Source organism: Melanerpes formicivorus, unplaced genomic scaffold, assembly GCF_026170545.1.
Source record: "Melanerpes formicivorus ecotype bairdi unplaced genomic scaffold, bMelFor1.0.p_v2 SCAF_93, whole genome shotgun sequence".
Taxonomy (NCBI): domain Eukaryota; kingdom Metazoa; phylum Chordata; class Aves; order Piciformes; family Picidae; genus Melanerpes; species Melanerpes formicivorus.
The window spans coordinates 2089378-2116766 of record NW_027142445.1 but is presented as its reverse complement, the minus strand read 5'-3'; the positions used below and the strand labels follow the sequence as shown (position 1 = coordinate 2116766).

General features: G+C 43.5%; 1 protein-coding gene across 1 annotated transcript; it reads left to right on the top strand.

Annotated features, from left to right (window-relative positions):
* The first annotated feature begins 947 nt into the window (after positions 1-947).
* LOC137455232 (spermatogenesis-associated protein 16-like) lies at positions 948-27389 on the top strand. The gene is made up of 10 exons (XM_068165853.1): positions 948-1013; positions 1312-1685; positions 3001-3090; positions 7807-7891; positions 10087-10234; positions 13460-13603; positions 14090-14202; positions 19625-19789; positions 24471-24551; positions 26999-27389. The coding sequence occupies exons 1-10, from the start codon at positions 948-950 to the stop codon at positions 27119-27121; spliced, it is 1389 nt and encodes a 462-aa protein (XP_068021954.1). The 3' UTR covers positions 27122-27389.

Below are 27389 nucleotides of genomic sequence, written 5' to 3'. Positions count from 1 at the left end.
GGGGGGCAGAAAATATCTTGAAGTGAGAAGAAGCAGGGCTTGGTCATTCCTTTTACCATGCACTGAACAGGTATATGAAATGTTGATGAATGAAACGAGAAAAACATTAAGCACAAAGAGAAAACACAGCAGTGCTGAAACAAACAGAGAAAGTATTCTCAAGAGCTTGCCTACAAAACTGAAGTTTAAGAGCTACAAAACCAGAAAAACATCAGGTAGTGAACACACAGCTGGGGTGACATTTTAAAATGAGCTTCAAATTCCTGCTCTCACTTTTGCAAAAGCAGACTGCTAGTTATGGTTCACTGATCTGTGAAGAAGATCTTAACTTTCTGCTGAGGGTATTGCTCTAAAAAACTCAAGGAAAAGTAGCTAATAGGGGTTTGTATGAAGTTTGAGTGTGACTGTATCGGGTTTTGACTAATGCAATATAAAACCACAGACTATTAAGAAAGCTTGGTAGTTGCTGCAGAGATTAGAAAAGATAAATTAAAAGTTTTCCATGTTAAATTTAGGCAGCTAATGACATCAAATATGTGCAAATAAAGGCATCTCCACAGGAAAGGATTTTTCTTACCGGAAGACAGTTTAGCTGGTTGCTGATTCTGAATGCCACAAGTTCATTCCCTTTTAAGTGTTTCTAACAAACAGTAAGAACACAAAACACCAATATGAAAATCTCAATAGTTGTTTTCTAGACACAATACTATGGTAGAGCAAAACCACAAGAACACATAAATGAAACAAGTTTACTCTCCTCACAGCATCATTCACATATTTACTGTTACAACACTCACTCTACACTGCAGTCCATGTACTGAAACCTCAGCTGAACTTTGTCTGCAGGATTTCTCTTTCAGTTGCACTACCACGTGAAGAGTTTTACCAAGTATTCAGGCTACTGAGTCAGTAAGAGAAAAGTTGAGATTTTTGTATGAACAGACAGAATGCAAAGAAAGCAACCACAGTTTGAGCTAATAGGACCTAGGGCAGTTATGAAAGTTTCGTCTAAGGTAACAATCCTTGTCCACCTCTTACATCCTCTGGTATGAAGTAAGGTTTGTCTGTCTACAGTCGTTGACACAAATATTGTTTCAGAGTTTACACCCCTGTTGCTACCCACACTGGGAACTGGTGGCAAGCCTTGCTTTTAAGGGTCCTGTCTTACTTCGCAGCCTTTTTGTCACTGCCAAAACGTAAAACCTGAGTTTGCGACACGCCACCACACTCCACAGCTACACTTCTCATGCCTCAGGGGGTCAAAGTCTGTCTGTCCCACACGACCAGCCCCTTCCCTCTCGCCACACGCAGGGCTACGAGCCCACGCTCCCAGCACCCTGTGGGCAGCACGACGAGAGCGCCATCGCCTCTGGCAGCCACGCTAAGGCGCGTGCGGCAGCAGCACGGTCTCGCCTCAGCCAGAGCAAGGGACGGGTGGGGAAGAGCGGCCTGCCGCGGGGGGCTCCCCGCTACAGCCCCCGCCTAGGCCGCGCCCGCCGCCGCCGCCAGCGTCATGTACAGCCCGGAGCTCTGTGCGCGGCGGAGAGCGGGCAAGGGCGGCCCGAGCCGCTGTGCCCCACGGGGCGGCTGTCCCCGAGGAGCCCCCCGAGGCTACCAGTCTCCGCCACGGTCACCCAGCCCGAGCAACACTTCCTACGTGCCCGGGGCCCGGCCCGGCGCCTGAGGCACACGCCACAGCGGAAGCACTGCTAATCGCTTGCAAATGTAGATGTAACCATGTAGAGCTTTAGGCCTCCTCTGTGAGCCTGGGAGAGTTAATTTAATTCACAAGTCTACAGCATCTCAGAGAGACTTTGAGCTTTAAACTTATTTTGAAAGCTCCTTCTGAAGGCCACAGACAGACAGTCACTGGGTGCTGATGCATACAGAAAAGGGAGTTACTGGGCTGCTGAAATACACTGGGGGGTTCCACAAATGTGCATTTATAGCTGAATGTCTCTATAAATATGTCATAGACTCAGGGTTATCAATAAGCTAATGATTTGGTTATGAAATCAGTTTCGTGGTGATTAGTGGACTGAAATCACAAGGGCAGGAGTTTTAAAGTTCAAGTGATATTCAAAACTTTCAATGAGGAAACACAAGCCAGTTTGCAAGTTTCCTCTGTAACAGAATGTAGTGTTAACCTCTCTGCTAAGGTTGGAACTAGCTTTAAATACTCTATGAAACATGCCATGATAAATGTTTATATAGCATAAAATGATAAACATTAAACTCTGCATCCTAGAAGACACTAGGTGTAACTTTTCTCCAGACAATGGAAGAAGTGCTGACCAGAGATGCCTGTCACTGGCTGCAGATCTCACAAGTGGAACTAACTAGATGCAGAAGGAGCTCTCACTCTTCCCCTCCCTCTGCTCTCATCAGAAGGCTACCCTACCCTGACTGGCAGTCTAACTACTTAGCTTATGCTAGTTTTAGCCTTCCATCTTTTTCTGATACTGACTTGAAGCCTGTCATTTGTTACAGCTGGAATTGCATCTGCTGAAGTTAAGGGGCTAAGAAACATGCCAAGGTCCACCCAAGTAGAACCTATCATTTCTACAGAAAGTATTTCAAAGTCTCCCAAGTTAATGTTAGAACACATTCTAGATGCACAGTTTGTCCAGGGAGATGAGTCGGACAACTCTCACTCACGTGTGTGGAGCTAGGGGTTAAGAAGAAGTTGTACTGCAGCATTCTTCCTTAGGTTATCTACAACATAGAATATTACCACAGGAACTATTTTCTAGAACAACACACAAATCCCTAATGAAACTGCATTTATGACATAACCTCAATAAAAAAAGTTACTAATGCTTGTTCACATATCACAGCTGTCAAAAGAGAGAGAGTTCATATTGCATTTGAGACATAGAGTGCTGAGTTGTATAGAAGTAGTGTACACAGCATGTGCCAAACCACAGCTTGATTATTAGCAGCTTTTAACAATGCAAGAGAGAGAAATCTCAACTTCTCCATCTCTCTTCTCTTTTAAAGGAGCATTAGCAAGAACCCGACTCACTTCCGGAACCACATGCGCCAAGCTGCTGCATTTTGGCGCTTAGGGAGATACTCCGAAGCTGCAAGGTATGGTGGTGCTTGTGGATTTCTAATGGTTTCTCTACATCCCTTTCATTCCAGCTCTCAGTAGTAAAGACAGCATCTTATATCCAGGCTTGTCCAAAATCAGTGGGAGCTCTGCGTTGGTTTTGTGTATATGATCTCACATGCAGCAGAGCTCCAATCCTCCCAGTTGCTGTAACAGGAATCATTCCAATGATGTCCCTAGCTGCAGTTTAGGCTAATGCCTGTAGGAGCATTTACTTGTTCTTGGGCACAGGACTGAGCCCTGATCAGATTCCAGGGGTGCTCTGGGGTTAAAAGCTACATGCACACAAGCATCTGCCACTCCCTGATTTCCCCATAAGCCTGGGCAGAAGCTCAGGCGTGCTCCAAGGCTGGGGGGAGAGGGAGGAATAACAGTTTAAAACAACCAAAGCAAGCCCCACCAAGCCCCACAATCTCAGGGTACACTGTGGTATGCTGCAACATATAGCCTGTGTGCACCTGATGAGATTGCTGGTGTGAGCGGGAACTGCTGGCAGAAGAAAGTCTGCAAGCTCTGCTTGTATGCCTGCATTAATGCTGCCAAAATCTTTAAGGTTCATCATGCAGCAGAAGTTTGTAACTACTTAAAATGCTCAAATGAAAGAAATGCAGGAGGAAATGCAACGGTGACTTATCACCACCACTACTACACTAACATTAGACACTCACAAAGGACTGTTCAGCTGAAGACCACAAGGTACATCGCAAAACAGTTCACAACTCATTAGCTAACCAATGGTAGAACAGTCAGTGTGAATTAGGCAAGAGACTGAGAGGGTCACTTTGCTCATCATTTAAGATGGATGCTAGTGGTAGAGCTCTGGAGCTATTAAAATAGCAGCAAAACAGTTTGCACAGGGAGAGGAAGACGACTGTATCCAAGCAGAGTTGTAGAGAGGATCTGGGAAGATGAACTTCAATTTTCTGTGCTGGACTTCAGCCAAACACTTCAGGACAAGCACTTCTTCTGCAGGACATACATTGAGATGATGTCAAAGGAATCCCCACTAGTTTACAGACATCAGGTCAGGGAGAAGAAATCGGTTCCTCGAGGCACAGAAACAGCTTTTCTGTATTTCTTTAGAAATATGATTTCAGATAAACCTGAAATATTCCACTTGACCATAACCCCACCCACTTTCCAAAACCAAACTGGTCTGAATTAAGAAAATGAAACATTTCATTGAAGAACAGGGAAGTGGTGTGGTATTTCCCAGATCTCCTTTTACATCTCACTGATAACAGTCTCTCATTTACCCTGGTGGTGTGTTGATTGAAATAGAAATTGTCACCTGCTGAATAATCATCAACAGTTGAGGTGCACTGATCAGACAGACACTTTAGAGCTGTGGTAGGAGAATGTGTGACAGGGAGGGAATTCTGCCTAGGATTTCAAACCCCAAAACCCACCACTTTCCCCAACAGCTGAAGTGATATGAGTGGAACGGCGTCACTGTCCCTGGAGGTGTTCAAGGAGGGGACTGGATGTGGGACTTGGTGCCATGGTCTAGTAGTCATGAAGTCTTGGGTGACAGGTTGGAGTTGATGACCTTTGAGGTCTTTTCCAACCTTGTTGATTCTATGCATTGGTTTGGGTGCTGGGGTGGGGAGGATGGGTAAGGAAGACTTTCTTCTTGAAGCCAGGCTGAAGATTGTTGTTTTAAATAATCTCAATAACACAGGGTTTGTTTTTTTACAAGACATTGATATTTCCTAAGCAGCAATACATATAAATGCCTATACTTGAGAAGACAGTATGGAGCAAGGGGATGTTCATAAATATGAATCCCCCCCCAAAAAAAAACAAAACACCAGTGGTTGGTGTTACTGCAGATAAGCAATCAGTGCATTTACTCCAGCAGCAGGCAAGAGGGAACTGCCTCAGCCTTTTTTTCCCCACACTGAGTAGCTTTCAGGAAACTAGATGATTTTAAATGAGATTATGTATTTTGTAGAGCAGAGGAACATTCTGACAGACTGAATCCAGAGTGGTTCCAAAAGCAGTGACTCTAGCAGTGTTCAGAGTTGAGCCTAGTTTAACATAGTGTTATAGCAACTGTGCAGAGCTGCTTCTGCAGAGTGTGTTAAACTGAGCTTAGCGCTACTTCTGTCAGCTCACTGGAGTCACTGCTCTTAGTCAAAGCCCACTGATGGTGCAGAATGTACTCTGCTCAGTGCAGACAGACCATGGCACACAGATGTTCAGCTGCAGTTTATAGAAATACAAACTTGTCATTTGTTTACATTTTGTTAAAATGACTTTAAGCCATCATTTATTTCTGCTTGCTTTTTGCCCAAGCCCTGCCCGGCCCCGCGCGGCTCCTCCGTGGCGGCCAGGCCCGCGCGGGCACGGGGCAGGGCCCCGCCTCCGACGGCAGACGCAGTGACGGGGGCCGGCGCGCTGCCCGGGGCAAGGGAAGGAACGGGATCCATGGCGGGCCCTCACACATGCAAAGGGGCTGAGAACCTCTGCTGGTCTTCTGACCCTCTCTCTCTCTCTCTCTGTCTCTCTCCAGTGTACCACTCTGAAAGGAGTGTTTCACAAATGGGATCTAGGAAACGAGCTCTGACAAGTGCTGGGATCAACCAAAGTCCCAAAGAGGGTCCACGTGGCCTGTTGCTTAATTTGACATCAACACATGATGTTAGTCCATATCTACAATGACCGGCCCTTAGTTCTGTGCCACACACATTAGTCTTTAGAGTCAAGACTGCCCCAGTGTCAAACAGGAGCTGGCTCAGACAGGGCCATGGCAGAGGCAAAAGAAAGCCTTCAGGAATGTTTTCTTCCACAGCCCCTACCAGAATTAAATCCAAACATCGACACTAGAAGGTTATCTCCCAGACTTGGGAGCATGAGGTCCAAAGAGCACAACAGGCACCAGCTAGAGCCCAGATCAAGCACAGAGCACATACCTCTGGAAGCTGCATGGCACCACTGTTGTGAGCAGTTCATTCCAGCATCCCATCTCTTGCCAGTCAGCTCAGCTGGGAAGCTAACACAGGCACTGGGGCCTCCCACACCTCCTGGGTTTTCTTATCACAGGCTTGTGTGGCTGCAGCGAATGATTTCGTTGTACCCAGGCTGTTAGTGTCAGCAGCTGTCAGGCAGCAAAAGCTACCTTGGACTCATTTCTTACAAGTCCTAAGCATGCCTGGAGATAGGCTGAGAGAGACGCTGGTGTGCTCCTGGCTTCCACGTATGGAAATCTGTCTTACTATTCTGCACCACCAAGTGGCCAGATGGAGCAGGTACAGCAAGACATCTTTGGATCCAGGCTGACTATGTTACCCCAGATGGGTTTGGCTATCTTGTGGAAGTTTGTACTGGCCCTGACTAGCAACTAGGAAAAATAGTCTTTGAATATTAAGCCTCATGTTTTGAAAGAAGGAAGTCGTATGTTCTCTGGCATCTGCTAAAGGTGTGTCCGAAGGTTATCAGAAGTACTTCATCTCTCCTGTCTGATAGAGCTCTTTGATGGGCTGCACACCTGCAACTTGGGCATGTTTTAAGTATTTTGAATTAATAACTCAGAACTGGTGGATAGCTCTGTAAATGTGAGGCCAGTAGTTTTGAATATCAGTGAAGTGGTTGTGTCAGAGTAGGAACAGACTGCACATATCTAAGGGAAGATTTAGTTCCTGTTTGTAACAATATGTTACCCCCTGATACTGGGCCTGCTTTGAAATGTTTATTGTTAAATCCATGTATTTTTGGTTATATCTCATTAAGAGAATAATACAGCCTTGGAAAGTACATTCTGAAAGGGTATCACAACAGGATTGGGATTACTGTTTGTGAGACACTTTTAACTAGGGGGAAATTTCAAATTCAATTTACAGTAATGTCAAAGCACAATTAATATATAGGCAATGATCAGGGGAGCATGCAGAAGTACACAGTGATAGCACTACATCAACAAATAAACTTTTGGTGCTAGTAATTAGGTACACAAGATTATTATATGTTTAATTGACTAAAGTGACAATTTGGAATTCCATCTAGTCACATTTAATTGGATTTGGAACCTCTAGAGGAAAGGAAACGGAGAGCAGTGTGGAGAGGCAGCCATAAAAGCAAAGTGATTGTCTAAAGTCTGTTAAAACTGCATTAATGTCCATTGCACAACAGTTTTGTAATATCCCTCAGTCTAGAAAGAGTAATGCAATGAGTGTCACAGACAGTGGGAGTGCTAAAGCACACTCCATTATGTAGCAAGACAGCTGATTACTTTCCGTTTGGGGACTTTTTATTTATAAGATATAGTTTAATCAAAGGTGAACTGTGTCTGAGTTTGCCACAGACAAGTGATGCTCTCAGACTGCACGCTACAGGTGTTTACATGTTGCTGCTGTGATAGCAGAAATGTATATAAGACACTTCCCTCACAAATACTGTAAAGCATAAAAAAACAAGAGAAGCTAAAGTATTCTGTTCCAGTCATTAAATATTTGCTGAGAGTGAAAGGTGATAAAGCTGTTAAAAGAAAATACAGGGCTGTGTGTTCACAGATAGTTTTGCTAACTAAAACATGTTTACTAATGCTTGTCTTAAAGTTGGACAAAGACTGAAGAGTTATGTGTAATCTTTTGACACAAACCTCCTGTTACACTCTTTTCCTATTACCTGCTTTGCATTTTGCTGTATCCATTCTTCTCTCCCCACACACTCATTTATTCTGCTTTTGTCACCAGGAGCGCCATGATTGCCGACTACATGTACTGGCTGATGGGAGGCACTAGGAAGCGCACAAGCAAGTACATCAGATACTATTGGCAGGTAAAAAATTGCTGGCTCAATGAGGAAGGAGGTGCCTATCTCATTATTAAGACCAAAATGAAGGAGTACTGCTTAAAAGAGTGCCAACAAAGGTAGCTCTTGGGCACATCAATCAACAGGACACCAGACAGCACTACTGTATTTATCATGAAGGAGATTTTCTTGGACTAATTTTAAAGGCAAAATTCAAGGTTGTTAACCCTTGGCTTATACTTCAATTTTATGGACTGCTATAAAATTTAATTCTGGATACTGTAGAGTCCCCTAAGCTATTTTTTTGTGAAGTCTTCCTACCTCAGTGACACTTTCCTTTTGCAATTTTCATGGTACTAATCCTCTGGCACCTTTCCAAGCTCTTCAGCCAGAAGGGGAGGAATAAAATGACTGTAACAAATGGTCTCAGAGGAACCTAAAGTGTTCTGTGAAGGATGGTAGGCAAGACCACATTGTACAAAGACTACTTATGAGGGGACTAGACCATTGACTTCACTGAGACAGGTCTCTTGAGTGATACTTACGTGAGATGGCTGTTCAGCCACATCAGCACAAATGTAAGTTTAAGGGTACCCCCTTCTGCTGAGGAGAGCTCTTAGAAACTTGGAGGTGAATAGATGCTTGATCCTTTGCTGGGAGATGCTTATTGCTGCAGGAACTTATGGCTGCCAGTGGTGTCCCAGCCTTAACCCCCCAGTTTCAATGAGAGCAAAGTCCATTTCAGAGAGAGTGCAACATTTGGGCCACAGGCCCAATGGAAGACCCTTCTGCCTTCCAGCATGGACCTTGCTACCAGGTGCTTCTTGTCCAGATGAGGAATTAATGATACTAGGAACAGTCTGTGTCCCTTGTGATAAAATTTCTCAGGGTACATGCATGGCAGTCTATCCCAGTATCTGCTCAAAACAATTACAGTGTTTCAATGCTATTTCTGCACACCCCATACCAATAATCAGGATGGAAATCAACTGCTGTGAGACCCTGTCAGAGGACCTGTTGTCTAAAGCCATGAAAGAGAAGGACACAGATACATAACAAATTGGCACACTCAACCCTCCATTCCAGGTTGGTGGGAGCAGATGTCAGCTCAACAAGCAACCCACAGAGGCACAGTGTGTCTTGGATAATTGTGCATAAGTGGAGGCTAGACTGGAGAACCAAAGTGAGGACTTGTCAATAAAACACCAAGCTAGTCCCATAATGATACCTTCTGTGAATCACTTCAGTGTGTAAGGCCATCTGGAAGGTTGATACATCCTGTTAAAAACTAGTATCTTTTCCTCCCATGCTTTTCTGACCATCTCTGGTAACTTTGTGTTGGCATTGCCACTATTAACCACGTCTACACATTTGCCAACATACAGCAATGAAGCCTTAGAGTTCCCCCAAAAGGACAGCCCTTGTCAAGGAGACAAGGCTTTGTTAGCAACAGATGCAGCTAAAGCAGTGCTGAACGTAGTCTTACCCAGACCCCAACACAGGAGAAAATGAGCTCCACCTCACTTACTCTGACTGATAAGAGTACCTAGCAAGACTGTTTCCAGGCTGGTAGCTCATCCTGGCAGTTCCAGCACCGGTTCATTGGGGTCCACTGAGTGTGAAATCCACCTCTCCACATAAAAGCAGCGCAATGCATCATTTGAGTCATGTTTAAGGGATGAGAAGGTTCATAAGCTTCGTGTTGCCCTCTGCACAGGAGTGAATTTTACTCTTAATGCAAATACGGTTTAAATGCAATATTTTAAGACTAATATTCCCTATAGGCATAGTGTCTGATTCATGCCAACCCAAGGGGTAATAGGAATGCTTAGCATTGTTTAACAAGCTCCCAAGGACCGAATAAAACCCTCCTACGAAAGTTCTGACCTTCAGAGAACGTGGAATCACTTTGTTCTTTTCATCTAAAAGATAATGTATCTAATCCTTTGCTCCTCATTGAAGACATAGGCTTGCTGCACTGAAGACTGTTTACAAATGTGCTTTCTCCATTAAATGCATTTTCTGACTATAGAGAGGCAGTGTTTTCTGGAAGTAATTTAAATTCCCCTCTAATTAATATTCAAGACCAAAATATGTTATCTCTACATGACTGTGCAATTATTGAAGGGAAAATATCATCTGTGAAAGTAAGTATTCTTTTCTTAAAAACACCCTGGCCAGTAAGTGACATGAAATGTATGATCCCTTTGCCTTTCCCTTAGGCTATGATTGAAGAAGCCATCACTGCCGAGACCTCTTATTCAGTCATGTACACACCATTGGAGACAGAAGGAAAGGAGCAAGACATAAACAAGATCCAGCGCGCCTTTGCTAAAAGGAACCCTGAGTACTTGCAGCACCAGTATACAGGTAACAGGTTCACCTGTTCAGAAGCACTGGGGAGGTTTAGGCTGGATGTTAGGAAGAAGTTCCTCATAGAAATGGTGATTGGCCATTGGAATGGGCTGCCCAGGGCGGTGGTGGAGTCACCATCTCTGGAGGTGTTTAGGAAGAGACTGGATGGGGTGCTTGGTGCCATGGTTTAGTTGATTAGATAGTGTTGGATGATAGGTTGGACTCAGTGATCTCAAAGGTCTTTTCCAGCCTGGTTAATTCTATTCTATTCTGTATGCCCTGTGTGTCTGTGGCTGACTTCCAAAGAGTTGGAGAGAGTCTGGAGCTTGAAGTCCAGGCATTTCTAACCTTCTGGAGGACGGGTAGTTAACTGCTGGGATTTGCTCTCTAAGCGTACATGGTTTAGGTAATCAATTCAGTCCTCAGGAGAAGTACAGACTTCACTCTATAAAGATGATTTTTTATCCAGGGAGCCTCATGTTCCCATTGTTGGATTTCATTGTTGCAACTAATCTTTTGTTCAAAGGTAGATTGGCATTGTATTGTGGTGACAGTGAGATCCAAGTTGATGCCAACCTCTGTAGACTTCCGTCAGTTACCAATGGTCATCCCTGCATCACAGCCTTACTTCACAAAAATATCCTCTTTTCTACAAACATAAGGGACTGACCACCAGCTTTGAGAGCATCTCAGCTGCAAGGATGGAAATAGATAGCCAGGTTCCCTTTAGCCCATTAAAGACAAGTAGGATCCTGGGATCCAGAGCAAACAAGGGTGTTGCAGAGCCTGTTGTCATCCGGTAGCATGAGCTCAAACAGCATCTCCTGGAGCAGACACTGAAATTCTGGTGACTACAGCCATGTTTCAAGAGAAATGGAAATGATATTTTGGCAAAAGAGAGGCAGGGGGATAAAAGGCATTGCTTACTACCATTAACTTGGAACATAGTTGACCCTGGTAACACCTGGCTTTGAGTTGGTGATTGAGAAACACAAAGGGAAAAATGCATTTCTCAGGTCAAAGTCTGGCAAGCCTCTGTCTTCATCACATAAACTAGATGTGCATCTCACCCTGCCAGCAGGGTGGTCTAAAGGGTTGAGGTGCCACCCACTTCTTGCCAAGAGTTACATACTCAGGTCAGAGATGGTGGCTTAGTTGTTGCCCCTCTACTGAGCTCATTCTACAGATACAGAAGACTTCCAAAAGTATACACATTGCATCCTTGGGAAGGAGAAGAAAAACTGTTTGAAAACCACAAATAGGCATTAGGGAAGCAAGCATTATAAACAAATACTTAACACAAGTGAACTTGTTTGGTTCATTTTGCTGTAGGAAACTGTCATGATTTTCAAGTTGCAGATCACTCATGTATTTAGTTTCTGGCAGTAGCTTTGGGGTTGTTTGAAGAGGGAAAATGGGGGCTTGTTTGACACAGAGGTTGTAAAATCCCACTCTCCCATTTACTTGCTTAGGTGACTGTGGAGAATTTCCTGGGACAAAAGTATTGGCATTAAAAGGAGCATAAAATAAAGCTCCTCTAACCTGATTTTCAGAAAGATAAATCCATATTTCACATACAACTCTGAATTTACAACAAGGGTGAGACTTTCAGGAGCACATAAGCAGCAAAAGGGGCATGGTGTGCACTGAAACCCAGTTTGTCTCCATAAATTGCTGAATGACTCTGAAAGCATCGCCAGTCACTTTCTTACCTCTCCCAATAAGGGAAAGGAAGAAGGGGGAGAAGGAGTGAGAGATAAAACAACCCAGTCCTGTATTCCATTACTCAATTATAAAACAGACTCAATAGAGCAGGTTGAGGGATCACTGAATTTTCTAGGAATGAAATGGGATAGAAAGCCAAGAAAAAACACTCTGTCTATCAGGGGGTTGAGAGTACAGTGCTGTGAAGAGCCTTATGCAGTTGGGACTGCTTCCAGATGACCTCCTTTCTGTCCTGGAAACTCTCAGAGCAGATGTGGCTCTTTGTCTTAGACTTGATGCTGAGATAACTGTTGTCAGTGTTAGGTGATGTCAACCAAAGCAGTAGGGGTTACTGATCTATTCAGATATGACCTTAAAATCACACTGCCCCTGAACAAGCAATCCCACGTCAGGAGTTTAGCACATGGTTGGTGGGGCACTGCTGAACTTTCAACCTGCAGGTCTGCATCTCACCTAGGTGAAATTAAAAATGTAAGATAAGCCCCATTTTAGCAGTGGGTGTGAGACACCAGGCATCTCACAACCAGGTGGTTTGAAATAACCTTCCTGTCCTGTAACAATCATCTGCCCAATTCTAGCCCAAGCTCTGCTGGAGTGTAAGGACTGAATTGATTTCAGAGCTTCCCTTATTGCCGAGGAAAAGGAGCAGATACACATTTAAATCCAAGTGTACAATGCAGTTTGTTGCAAAATTGAGAATCCATCAGAGGCAGAATATGCTGCAAGGGAAATATCAGGTCCACTCTCTTTGATTTATATAGGGGTAAGCCCAGAGAGCTCTGAGCAGGGTTCTCCATTTGTCACTGGGATCACACAGCCTGGCATCTTAAAAGCAGAGCACACTGAAAACAGAGCACTCCTTTGTGAGAAGTGACACTGACATTCAATCTAGATTTATTTTTTGTGTGTGGGAGGGAGGAAAGGACTGGTCTGGTTCCCTAAGCAAAGGTGAAGTAGACAATTGTTCTGAGCATCTGTCCTCACTGAGGTCAGGGCGGTCCGACTCAGCTGATCCACAGGGTTTTTGGCAACAGCAGTCACAGACTCTGGACAAGGCACAGCACAGGCTGTCAGATGCCAGCTGAGTGGGTCAGAAAAGACACCCAGGAAGCCTAGGGGGCTGTGGTGGTGATGGTAAAAGCACAAATCTGTAGGAAGTCAAACTTCACAAATTCAGGGGACAATGAACCAGCAGTTAAAAGACCAGAATGTTGTATTCCTGAAGTGTTTTTAATGCTTTGGATGATCAGCATTGAAAAATTCATAAAGAGAAGAAACTCATTTTTTCTTATGGATCTGTGAAATTTAAGGCATTGATCTAAAAGGTTGCAAAGTCTGGAATTTCAAACCCCAGTTCTAGCTGGATGGGTTGGTTTAGGCATCTTTGTTGTGGCAAGCTTTCTGGATTACATCTCACTCCTCCTTAGAGTTCCTTTTTCCCTTCAAATTAAGTAACTTCTCTTACAACTGAAAAGAAATAGAACAGTGGAAATTATTGTCATTTCCCTCTTCCAGATCCTGAGGCATTTCACATCTTGCCACAGTCAGCTAAGTGGCCTGAACCTCCTGGGCTGCACTTACTGACCCTGGGTTTCAAAAGCAAAGGCATTGGCAGACGTGTGGAAAAGTGGACACGTAGAAGACTGTCAGTTCTCTCAGGTACTCCAACTTGCTTAAGAGCTGGCATAGCTCAGAGGTGTCCTCCATGATCCTTGCTAAATGAGGGGGCTAGGGGGGTCCTCGTGTCCCATGTCTCTGGGCCAGCAGCCTTGACTGTCCAGACAGCTCTCCCCATCATCCTCTCTCCCCCTCCAGTTTACCCATCATCTTGCTAGATCCATCATGGCAAACATATCTGAATGAACACAGTTTATGGGCTTGTGATTCTTGCCATCCTGAAGAAACTTTTGGAAAAGCTCTTTCAAGTGTAGGAAATAATAGCTGGCACTAATGCCTGACATTATGAGCTGCCCAGGGAGGTGGTGGAGTCATCATCCCTGGAAGTGGTTTTAAAAAAGACTGGATGAGACACTTGATGCCATGGCTTAGCTGAGTAGATGGTGTTAGGTAACAGATTGGACTTGATGATCTCAAAGGTCTTTTCCAACCTAGTTAATGATGTGATTCTGTGATTTCATTTCCTAGACCAGAAAGCACTTTTCAATACTCTGAAGGGCAAAGAGGCAGAGAGATACTGGAAAATCATTGGGGAAAAGGTCATGTCATCAATGGATTTCATAAGAAGCACCAAGTTAATTGTGAGTATAAACCTCAGTTTCTGGGGTGCAGTGTGTGTGGTGGCAGAAGCCAGTGCGTGTGTGAGCGATGTGTGCTTTTGGGTGGGTAATTCATTCTGCACGTGTTCCTTCTCTGTCCAGAAGTGCTCAGTGAATTCATTAGGTAGAGTTCTAATGGATTTTAGATACTTTTTAAAGTAGCTCTAATTATTTAACCGTGTACCCAGTGTGTTTGAGATCACTTTGCAAGCAATGTTCTCACATCTTTATGGCCTCTGATATTAAATCCCTACTATGGCCCTTTATTTTTTAGTTTAAAGATAATTCATGTTGCAAATAGTTTTCTGGTGAAAGCTCTTTCTTAGGAGGACCTCCACTTCAGGTGAGACTCCCCAGTATGTATCTAGGCCTCAAGAGAACACCCAATTACTCACTTTTTTAAACAAAAATTCTCTTTGCAATACCAGACCATAGGAGTGAAGCCTGTCCAGAAAGTGACAGTATCAAAATGTAGTCATTATTGTCTTAAGAAGCAATCAGAAGAGCCAGAGTAGACAAGTAGACAGAGATCAGGTCAAGAAAGCTAAAGCCCAACTTGATTTAAATCTGGGTATCAACATCAATGGCAACAAGAAAAGCATGTCGATGATAAAAGGAAGACTAGGGAAGATGTGAGCCCACTCCAGAAAGAAACAGGGGACCTGTTCCCCTGGGGTAAGGAGAATGCTGAGGTACTCAACAACTCTTGCTGTAGTTTGCACCAAAAAAGGCTCTAACCACAGTTACAAAAGGTAAAAGCAGGAAGTGAGGAAATTCAAAACCACCCACTGTAAGTGAAGATCAGGTTTGAGACCACCCTAAGAATCTGAAGGTGTGTAAGACCTGACAAGATCTCTATGCAGTTCCTGAGGGAACTGGCAGATGAAGTTGCTAAGCCACTTTCCATCATATTTGAAAAGTCAGTGAAGTACCCAGGGACTGAAAAAGGGAAAAACAGAACCCCCATTTTCAAAAAGGTTAAAAGAAAAGAACAGGCAGGGAGCCACAGGCCAGTCAGCCTCACCTCTGTGCCTGGCCAGGTCATGGAGCAAATCCTCCTGGATACTCTGCTAGTCATATGAAAAGTGAGGAGGTGATTTGTGTTAACCAATGTGGCTCCACCATGGGCAAATGATAACTGACAAATTTGGTGGTCTTCTATGGTGGAGTAGCAGTGTTGACAGATAAGGGAAGAGCAATTGACATCCTCTGCCTGGACTGGTGCAAAGCTGTGCAGAGTGGCGAGGCACTGGAACAGGTTGTCTGGAGTAGTTGTGGAGGCTCCAACCTGGGTCAAAGCCAGGTTGAAGGGGCCTTGAGCAACCTAGTCTGGTAGGAGGTATCTGTGCTCATGGCATAGGGTTGGAACTAGATGATCTTTAGGGTCTCTTCCAGCCCAAACCATTCTATGATTCTATGGTTAATGTGTTACTATATATCTAACCAGGATGCAGCTATGCCTCCACATCCTGAATTTGTTGATTCCTTTGCTACCAACTCATTGACAATGAAGTCTCCATTTAAATTTGCTCTTTACTTAACCTTCCCTCTGCCTACACGAGTTTGTTTCATCTTCATATGATTGCTTGGCCCCTTTATTATGGTTTGGTTTGTTGACTGCAGCTTAGTAGCCTCTTGAATTCTGCTGTAGTTCATGTAATTCTCACCATGTGGTTCAGCTCCCTGCAGAATTTTGTCTCCTGCCAGCAGCAGTTCTTTACTTTCTCTTTCTGCATTTTCCATTGTCACTGAAACGCCACCTCCGACAATGTTCAGCCTCCTCTAATGCCTTCCAAAAAAGTCTGCTGTGGGTTATTGATTTATTGACTTCCACCCTACTATAAACTTAAACAGCATTGCTCTGTCCACAGAGTGCACGTTGGCACAGATGCCCAATTTGCTTCCCATAGCTACGTAGCATGCCCTCATATTTTTCTGGACAGTCAAGCAGAGAAACAATTGTTTTCTTTTGGCCTTTACTTTCTTCATGGTTGGAGAAGCCCCCAACAGACACAGGGTGATGAGAGAGGATTTTTCCCTGCTTTCTTAGCTGGTAACTCAATATACTCATTTCTTAGTGCTTGCACTGAAAGGTTTGGGGCTGATTTCAAGAATAGCGAAGAAAAACCTTTTGCTGCATCTAAAATGTTGTGAGCCTATTTCATGTTGATCAGAGCTCTCTTTCTCTTTCAGTAACTGATTGCTTCTTATTTTAATGCACACAGCTCTACCTGGGGACACAGCTCTCTGGCTTTCAAACACTGATGATCAGGTGGAGATGGGGCTCCATTTTGTTCCTTGCTTTAGTGCCATGCTAACTAGACTGTGTCAGACATACAATTTCACGTATCAGAGATCACAGAAATCCTTTTTTCTTGCTGATGTCTCCTACTAATACTAAGTCAGGTCCTCAGAAAAGGACTCTTCAAGTGATAAAACTAGTTTGTAAGAAGGTTGTCCCAGTCTCCCTTCTTAGAGGTGGCTCAACAGTAATTCATGAGAAGGGAGGCTTGGCAGGCCTCTCCTGGCCCCTCAAGTCAAGTTACTTGTTATTATCCACCTTTGTGTCACCCAATATCCTAGTCATAAATGGAGTAAAGTCCATCTAAGATCTAGTTGGGCTTTCTGCCTGCTCTCAGTTTGGTGAAACACACTGTAGACCTTCAGCCTGAGTTGTAAGAAGCTTAATTGCCAGCCTACTCTTATTCCTACCTATTTGTACACACTGGCCCTTCTGTTAGCATTGTCTTTTATCTTTTTCCCTTTTCAGTTGCTTGCTCTCTTTGGACTTGAGCCCTGCATTATGTTTATTGAAAAGAATAATATGCTCTTGGCATTTTCATTAATAGACAAATCAAACAACACTTCTCTCCAAAGAGGTATCTCCTACCGTGCTGGCTTCTCTGCTCCATGATGCTTGGGTTGAAATTAACCTCTCCAAACACAGCTGACTGGAGCTATCAGCAATACTCCAGAGAACTGCTGACCAGAGGTCTTTTTCCTGTGCAGTGCCTGATTCTCTCCTTTAGCTGATGGAAACACCAGTTCATTGGCTCAGCTCTTTCTCTTTTGGTTATTTTCATGTCTGGAACTCCCAGATTCTAGCTTCATTTCTGCCATCAGTCTCTAGTGCATGGTCTTTCCTTTCACACTATTTTACCATTCTAGTAGATATTCTATTCATTAACTGTACCATGAGTATTTGTAGTTTCTCTAGAGTTTAGTTTTCTTCTATTAGATATATATAAAAGAGGAACAGCATTGTTATTGAATCCTTAGACTTGATACAAGAGCTATGTTGATAGTCATTTTGGTAACACTTGATCCTTGCCTAGTACAAATTTCTGCACAGTCAAGTGCCAGTGGCATCCTGGCCTGCATCAGAAATAGTGTGGCCAGCAGGAGCAGGGAAGTCAATCTGCACCTGTACTCAGGACTGGTTAGGCCACACCTTGAGTCCTGTGTCCAGTTCTGGCCTCCTCATTTTAAGAAGGACACTGAGACACTTGAAGGTGTCCAGAGAAGGGCAACGAGGCTGGGAAGAGGCCTTGAACACAAGCCCTGTGAGGAGAGGCTGAGGGAGCTGGGGTTGTTTAGCCTGGAGAAGAGGAGGCTCAGGGGTGACCTTCTTGTTCTCTACAACTCCCTGAAGGGAGGTTGTAGCCAGCAGGGGGTTGATCTCTTCTCCCAGGCAGTCAGCACCAGAATTAAGAGGACACAGTCTCAAGCTGTGCCAGGGGAAGTTTAAGCTCGAGGTGAGGAGAAAGTTCTTGACAGAAAGAGTAATTGGCCATGGGAATGTGCCTGCATAAAATGGAATGGAATGGAATGGAATGGAATGGAATGGAATGGAATGGAATGGAATGGAATAGAATGGAATAGAATAGAATAGAATAGAATAGAATAGAATAGAATAGAATAGAATAGAATGGAATGGAATGGAATGGAATGGAATGGAATGGAATAGAATTAACCAGGTTGGAAGAGACCTTTGAGATCATCAAGTCCAACCTACCATCCAACACCATCTAATCAACTAAACCATGGCACTAAGCACCACATCAAGTCTCTTCCTAAACACCTCCAGTGATGCTGACTCCACCACCTAAAGCAAATAAAAGGTAAGGATTTAACAAAAGAGATGGAGCAGAGCAGCCTTTTTCAAAGCCTGACATTTTGCTCAGCTGTTCTGTTCAAGTAACAACTGGAAAACAATCCCATGGCTTCCCTCCCACCCTTTCCCCCTTTTAGATCAACCTTAGTTAACAATTAATTCAATATAATAGTAAAGAGTTCAATAGGAAAACCAAATTAGCAGCTTCCCAAAAGTAATTGCTGATTTGGCTGCGGTCCTATTCCTTTTATGGCTGTTCTTCAGTAGATCACTGATTAAAGATAAATAAGTATCAGTGAAAATAATAGTTATCTGCCTGAACACAGTTTACATCTGCAGAGAGGCAAATCTAGCAGGTTCCTGATCTGTTAACTTCCTAGACATAAGCACAATTTCTATGTCTAGATCACTACAGCAATAGTATGTAAATGGATTCAAATGCTCTCATGCTTATCTATGCTCATAGTGAAGGCATGGCTTTGCATATATATTTTAGTATGATGTATCAAATAATCAATTGGCTGAAGACAAGAGAAACTGGGACAGTAGTAAAGAGGAATCATGTAAGGTCCAGCAAAGCAAGGTAGCCAAATGCTGTCAGTGTGAGTGTTGGCACCGCAGTGGTAGGTAGATGAAGAGGAGAAATATTCTAGAAGAAAGGAGAGGCAGGGGGAAGGGGAGGTACACTCTGGCAGTTAGAAGATGCACAGAGAAGCAAGTTGCTTCTACAATCATGTCTGCAGGCACTTGGCTGAGTCTCTCTGTTCACATGCTTCAAATTTGCCATGTGCCTAGCTGCCTGGAGGATCAGAGACCACCTCTGCAGATTTTAGTCCCCTGAGGTTATGTATTGGAACACTATGGATTTGCCTAGTCTGCAAACAAACCATGAGCTGACACACTGCACTGTCTCCTCAGCCTCTTGGCTGAAACTTTCAAAGCAATCCATAAAAGTCAGGTAATATTGAACAGAGGGGATTATGGAAAAGCCATTTCCAACTGAAACAATTGCATTCCTGTTTGTTCTCTCCTGTCTCCCCTTCACATCTATTATGACTATGTATTTATTTTTCTGGTGCTGCTAGAGAGATTGTGGCGAGAAAGTATTTTTGTTTTCCCCCTCTAGAAATTGTCAGCAGATTTATCTTAAAGGTGCTGAATGCCATATTGTGTGTAGTATTACCAGCACAAATATATGTGTGATGATAAGCCTCAAGGCATTAGGGACTCAAGGGATGATTGTGTTTTCCATGACTCTCTTCTAACTGACTTGCGTTTGTGACCAAACAGGACAAGCGCTGCCCATGCTCACGGGCAGTAGAGAAGCTGCAGCAGGCCAGCCTCTTTGGCCGCATGCAGCACCTCGAGGAACAGGCCCAGCTGCTTGAGCAAGTGATGGCTGAGGCAGCCACCATCCCCTACCTGCAGGACCTCAGTCAGGAGGATACCCAACTGGTAAGTATTGATTTCTTCACCCTGGTTTTGGCTTTCGGAGGCAGGGAGCCAGGGAAGGGATGGGGCAGAACACTGTGCTGCAGTTTGCCTGGAAGTCATTTTCCCAATGTGCAGACCTGAAGTAGTTTTAAAATCCTCCTGCAGTGCCTTGTCAGAGGAGGTGCTAATCACCTGCAAGGATGATTTGTATAGAACCAGCATGACTCATCTGTAGGCACATTTTTAAAACCTCTTCTTTTCCCCCAAACGTCCCCAAGTCAGTCTGTAAGAATGATTGCAATTATTCAGATCATGCTACTTTAGGATAGCTAACATCAGAAGCCACCTGCAGCAAACAGGCCAAATCTAGACAAAGCTGAGGAGGGGAGGGGAAGGAGAGGAAAGCTTTTCTTTCCTGGCTCTGTCTACAACATACTCCCTGTCTCTGAATAAACCCATCTACCTGCTATGCCTCTGTTTTCCCTTTGTAAAGCAAAGGCAATGATGCTAGCAGGGCTGTTGCAAGACTAAAGTCATTAATAGCTTGCCAGTATATCAATAAGCTGCAATCAGAAAGTCCTGTATGGCTCTTCTTCCACCAGGCTGCTGGGTTTTCAGCTGGGGGAGGGAGGAAGCTCACGTACATGCAAATTCGAAGCGTTCCAGACAGAAAAAAATGTCCCTCGGCAGTCCCTGCATTTAAATGCAGTCCAGTTGGTGTGATACAACTTCAGCTCACCGAAGACTCTTGGTTTGCCTCAAGCTGCTCCCTTGACATTTGTTTGAAGTCCTGCAAAGCTCCTAAGCTCTGCAGAACGAAAGCTTCACAGCAGCTTGCTTTGGGGAAGGCAAGCAGCGGCCTGCAACTGCAGGAGATGGTTGCCAGACTTTGAAGTCAGGGCTCGAGATAAGGGGAAACGACACTGCAGAGAAACTGTGTTATTAAAAGACATTCTCCTTTTGATGCACATTTTCTAGTATTAAACTTCAGCAGGTCTACATTTCAAGGCTGGCTAAAGGGTCTTGAGTTACTGGTCCATATTTCAGTGGTAGGTTTTTCTCCAGGGTACAATAGTTTCAGTACATCACACATAAGGCACAAGGCTATGACACCGCTGCCTGTATCTTGTCATGTAGTAATCATAAGCCTGACCTCCCTGGAAAGACTTTTTGGAGGCTCTAGGCCACCCAAGACAAAGGTCTTCAGTCTCTTAAGGGTAGGACTGGGCAGAACAAGGGTCTGTGCTGGGAGGTTTGAGTGACAGATTGTAAATCTTTCAACAAAACACATAGGTATTGTTTACTGAGCCCAAGGTAGAAAATGGCTTTTAAAAGAATAAATGCAAACAATCTCCACCAGTTACCCCACCCAGAGCATCAAAAAGGTATTAATTCAGCATGCATTTCTTTGTCTTAGTCCTGTCATCCTCTTCTGAAACACCTCTTTAGTCTCTGTGTGCAATGGAGGCTCAGGTTCTTTGGTAGCTGGAATATTTTAGGAACTTCAGGAATCAGAGGGTTAAGGCACATGACTGCAATCAAGAACTTGCAGAGGGACTTCACCAGGGAGTGATTAATGGGCTTTACCTTTCCCAGTGGCACCAGCCTGCACGGCACAGGCTGCTCTTAACGCCAGCAGGGACTCTGTCCCTACCACATTCCAACTGCAGCAAGCACAAAACATTGCTGCTTGTTGGATCTACACACCCAAACCATCCAGGGAGCAAGTGAAAGATTCTCACTTGTTCAGCCTACCTGTTACTCTCCTCATTTAAGTGGGGTCTAGGCAGGATGAAACATTTGCAGCACTGGGATACGCTGATGGGATTCCCTGTGTCTCAAAGGATGCCACAGAGGCAGCCCCACCATCTCCATAAGGTCAGAATCACAACACCCATGCTTACTCCATGAGCAGCATTTCTAAGAGATAGCTAAATCCTTCCATGAAGCAAACGGAGGTGGCCAAATTCTCATCTCACTTGTGCTAATAAAAATGTAAAGTAATTCCTCTGAGGTGATTCTGACTTTACATTGGTAAAACAGAGATCAGACTTTATGACCAAGCAAGGCACTTAAATTGTGTGAGCTAGAAAATGCTAAAGAAGCCAAATGTTTATTATCACCTACAGCATAAGTTGTATAAAGTTTAAAACACACTGAATGTAGAGTGGTGCAATTCTCGCTGATACAGCAAGGATCCCAAAGGCATTTCAGTTATAAACTCTGCTGGTGTAAATGTCTTTCTCTGACTAGATAGAGTCCTAATCTATGGCACAGAAAACTGAGGCCTTTAAAAATCAGTATTTATTCACAAAGCCTGGGGAAGTAAAGATTTCAGTTAGCTTGAACAATTGGATTTAAGTGGGGGGAAAACCCTGCAGAAAAATCTTTCCCAGGTTTACGCTTTCGATACCAACATATTCGTACATGGTAAATCCAGAGGAAAGCTTGTTAAGAAAGCAGAAATCTTTCTCACTTTCAAATCAAATGAGGACAAGATCTATTTTTTTTCAAGGCAGTGTTTCTCCTTGGAGGGGATTTTCCAACAAAGGTCAGCTTTGAGAGAATTACTGTGCTTTGCCAGCTGCCCGCTCTTGTAGCGTTCACGTTTTGGCTGCCAACAGAGCTGGCGAAAAAATTTGGGTGATTCCAATTAAAACCAGAGCAAAGGTTGGGCACTTTTCACTGGCATGTATCCATATCAGTGAAACTTCAAATGGAAAGGTCTTTTTTTTCTTTAGCTTCTTGGCCAAAGCTGTGAAACCTCCAGCCTGAATGGGCTGTGGGAGCAGCCCCTTTGGGGGTGACATATTCATGTCCTGCTCCCTGCTGCGGTGGGTGTTGTGCCAGCAGATCTTCAGACAGAATCACTCCAAGGAAAGCAATGGAGAAATCCTCTCCTTCCCCTGACCAGTTCCTCCTCTGCCTGGTTTGACACAGAATCTGTGCTTTGCCTGTTCTGCCCTTAATACCCTTAATCTCTGGGCTGTGTCTGTTCTGGATTCATAGATGGAGATTATCTGTCAGAAAAGTGTTGTGATGGAAAATTTCTGACAAATCTGTCTTGACTCCTTTTGCACTAAAGTCAGAGGCAGAAATCTGCAGGTTTGGTTTTTTATGAATACTGATTCATGACTTTGAAAAAAAAAGGTTTTTATCAATTAGGAATAGAATAGAATAGAATAGAATAGAATAGAATAGAATAGAATAGAATAGAGCAGACCAGGTTGGAATAGATCTTTGAGACCATCGAGTCCAACCTATCATCCAACGCTATCTAATCAACTAAACCATGGCAACAAGCACCCCATCCAGTCTCTTCCTAAACACCTCTAGTGCTGGTGACTCCACCACCTCCCTGGGCAGCCCATTCCAATGGCAAATCACTCTTTCTATGAAGAATTTCTTCCTAACATCCAGCCAATAAGATTCACTTTACTGGTTGCACAAGCACAGAAAGAAGGCTGGCACCAACCACAGCAGATTGATTTAGAGATTCCAAAGAAGACTCCTGCATCCTTTATCTAGTGCTGGGACACATAGAATTTGAGCTTCAAAAACCTAAATGCAAAGGTAACCTCAAGGAAATACAGATCTGCTCCGTGAAGCTCAAGGCAGTGGTTTTGCATCTTGCACAGATGAGTGCATTTGTCACTTTAGGGACTCATCTTAGACTGCTGCCCATCTGGGGACAGCAAGAAGAGACAATTTCTCTATCAATGCTTTTGCTTATACTGTCCAATTACTTGTAATGAGTAACAAATTCGGGAAGAGATTCCAAAACTATCATCTGGGTTCCCTTTAACCAGCTAAATGTTTTGGGATAGACCTTCTAGAGCACAGCTACAGGGATTAAAGACAAGTTTCTCCTAGTTAGTTCTTAAAACACTGAGACTGATGGCTGCTTGCAGGAGGATATGCTGGACCTGACCCTTGGCTTTCTGATAGTGAATTAAGAGCAACTGAAACATTTTCAAGTGTCTGGGAAGGGTGCAGGGTGAGGCAATGCTATGACTGACCTGGAAGGGTACTGGAGTGAGGAAATGGTACAGATGACCTGAATTTTAGCCTTCCTTCTAACACTGAGGACTGATTAGCAAGGATTTTCCTACAGCTTCTTTTTGCAGTTTACACTAGAAATAGGCAGCCTTGTTTTTATGCTCTGTTTTGCTGCATTATGGGGAAAAGGGATGGTTTGCCAAAGGAAAGGGATAGCAAAAGCAGGCAAAATGAGCTAGATACTTCCAGCTACGGTCAAAGCATCTCAGCTTTAGTGTTGTCCTCTTGTGAGGTTTTACATGCTGCTTTAAATTATGATACATTAGCCTTGGGAGAAAATACTGAAAAGCATTCCTGTACAACACAGAATATCCCAGACAGCTAAAGAATGAAATATGGACCCTTTGTTCTTTACAAGCCAAGCCTTCCTTTCCAAAGTATAAACATTTACTGCATTAAAAACATATAGGCTGAAATACAGAATTTCCAGAGGATTTCTTCCCCCCATTGTTAAGTATTTTCTCTCCACAATAACACAGAGTCATGGCTGAAGCAAAGATGAGGTGGCAGTGCTCATTGTGTAAAAGATGAGTAATAAAATCATCAGCGTACAAATGATTTTTAATGAGGTTTTAATCTGTGTATTTAGAGAAGTTATTTGGGTGTGAATTCCACAGTGATCATTTTTATCTTGGTACCGCAGCTGGAGTTGCTAATGGCAGAGGCCATGGACACCATCAGAGGCAACACTGATACCCAACGTGTGTGGAAGGAAATTCAGAAGGTAACAACTTGCAGCAAAGGGTAGAAGAGTATATTGTTCCTTGGGGAGTAAATGTCCCCCTGAGTCACATCTGTTCAAAAGGTAGAAAAGAAAGCAGGTGCCATTTGAAAGCTGACTGTGTGCCTCCAACTCTGTTAGAGCTCAGGCACTAGCCACAGATAGATACTTAGTATTTGCTTTAGCATCTAGGGTTGATCTTTGTTCATATTAATAGTCTCCTGTGGTTATCTAATACAACAAATATCCCCAGCCTCAAAGGCTGAATTTGTGGTTGATAATCATATTTCTCTTCCATCTTTATCAGATGGGGTAGTGTGCTAATTGCAGGGAGAGGGGGAGTTGTTAGGGAATAAAATTCAATCCAACAAGTGAAGTCTCTTAGTAGAGCTCAGATGAGGCTTTGGTGATGAGAGAGGTAAAAGACATGCAAATGCCTTTCTGGAGTCTCTGCACAGCAGCTGGGCAATTGACTTCTTAAAGGATTTGTGAAGCATAGGGCATCTTGTTTTGGTTCTCTCTGCTGGTGAATCTGGCTCGACCTAATGAAGAGTGGGGCAGGCTGGGATGCAATAGCAGTGTTAGGTTTGGACAAAGTCTTCCAAACCAGAATGAATCACAGCTCTGGGCATTCACACCACCGACATTCAGCTACTGGAGAGGAAAGGGGTAGCAACGCATCCCCAGGAAGGGATAATGGTACTAATGGTCCAAGGCCTTGGCCTTACCCTGTGTCTTATGGCTCCATCAGATCCAGAATGACACACACTCACTCTGAGTTGTGGCTGCAGTGGGAGGCTGGAGAATAGAAAGGGCTTGAGTTCTTGCACTGGTGGGACTTGAAATTGTCCCTCTTTGGGATTTCGGTTTGACAGAGAGATACTGAAAACCCAAATCCCAGCTGCACTAAGTCAGTGTAACTAGGATGGGTATGTCTGACAGAAGTCACAGAGGTTGAGGGGCAAGGTGCTTTCAGAGTCCATGTGTCCAAGTTATTTGAATTAAATTTCCAGAAGGCATCTCCTCTGAGAGAAAGTCTGAGCAGGTGTCTTGCCTCAGCTAGCTGTGAGATCAGTGGCTCTTAATAAAGTTTGCCAAGTACAGGATGTACAGAAAGTAACCAAAACCTAAGTGCACAAAATTATAGACAAAAGAGCATTTCAGCTCTTTCAGATGCTCATGAGGGAAGGGCAGGATAAATATTCACACCTCTTTTACATTGCCCAGGATAGTCTCTAAATCTCTCACACCTGCCTACAGATCATATGAGAATCTTTTGCAACACAAACACTACATAGGATATGAATGATAGATATTTATAAAATTACCTAATATTTCCTGCCAGATAGAGCAAACATTGATAACCAGATAAATGCAAAAAGCTCCCCCCAGTTTCAACAGTGGCTAATATTTCATTGTAAATTCAGTAGAACAAAGTATTTTCCTTTGGTGCATTTGCATGGATTCATTTCTCTAGATACTTTCAATGTAGTCTTGATAGATATCAAGACTAATAGCATTTAAAAATGGACAGAATCTCTGCAGAATTAAATAGTTGGGACTAAAAGTTACTGAAATGCATTGAAATCTACACTCTTCTGTTGCACAATTTGGGGCTTCAAAATTTGTTGGCATTCTGAACATAGTTTTGCCTTTCAGACAACCATTTGAGCTGAGGCATCCTGTTCCCAACAGCACTCCCTTTTGTTTCATAATAGAATTGTAGTCTTATTATTATTGTATCAGAACAAAGAAATGAAAACCATCATCAAATATTTCTGTTGTACTTTACTTTCTTTCCCCAACATTTAATTTCAGCACAGTCAGCATGTTCTTAGGAACAAAGGCTTTTTAAATAGAGGAGACAGGAAAACACTCAGGGAGTTTTGGGGTTTCTCTGTTGGATTTCTTGTTGGTTTGCATTGTGGGTTTTGGTGGTTTTTAATCAGCTGTAATTAAGAATGTCACACTGGGTTCAAGAGCTCTAACACAGTACTAAAGAGGATTAAATCTGCTGATTCAAAACTGATGTGGTGTGGATTACCACATGTCACTTGTGCTAGAACCACTGGTTCCTAATTTGTTCTCTTTCTGGGGCTGCGATGCAGATACGTGCTTCATGAATGCCTGGAGCCATTGTGAAAAAGGAAAGCAAAGGATGGGAAAGGAACAGGAATTTGCTGGAACAGGGGTGGAAGTCTCATGTGTAACATCTAAGGTGTAATGAAGTCAGAAAAGTGCAGGTGCAAAAGGAAAATAGTATTAGTGGCCCTGATGCAGGCAAACTGAGAGTGAAGGAAACAAGAGCAACCAGATGGAAATGCAATTGTCCATCCAGGACAGCTTATTTTTAGTCACAGTTAGTTTGGAAAGAAATTAATTGCCAAAATGTTTGAAGCTTCACTAGAGAGAAGGGACGAGCTTCTGACACCACTTCTTTCTAATTGCAGATTGGAGTCATTGAAGGCTATTTACATGAAGTGGAAGAAAATTACATCAAAAACAAAGCCAGGACAGAAAGAAGAAAGAAGAGTCAACGTGTACAGCAAACTCAAGAGACCGGGAAATATTAAAGAAAAAACCCTTCCCACTTTAGGTTCCCCTGCCCCCCCATAGGATATAGTTAGGATATTGGTATAGAGTTATTAAGATGATTCCCACCATAGGTAGTAGGTAGATAGGTTAAGAAGAAACCCCTTCCCACTTTAGGTTCCCCCCCCCGCCTCCTCCCCTTAGGATATAGTTAGGAAGTTACTTTGCTTGTCATTAGTTTGAACTGGTTGGAATAAATGTTTTGGTAAGGTTTATTTGTCTTGTTTCTTTAACTAGGAACACCCTGGC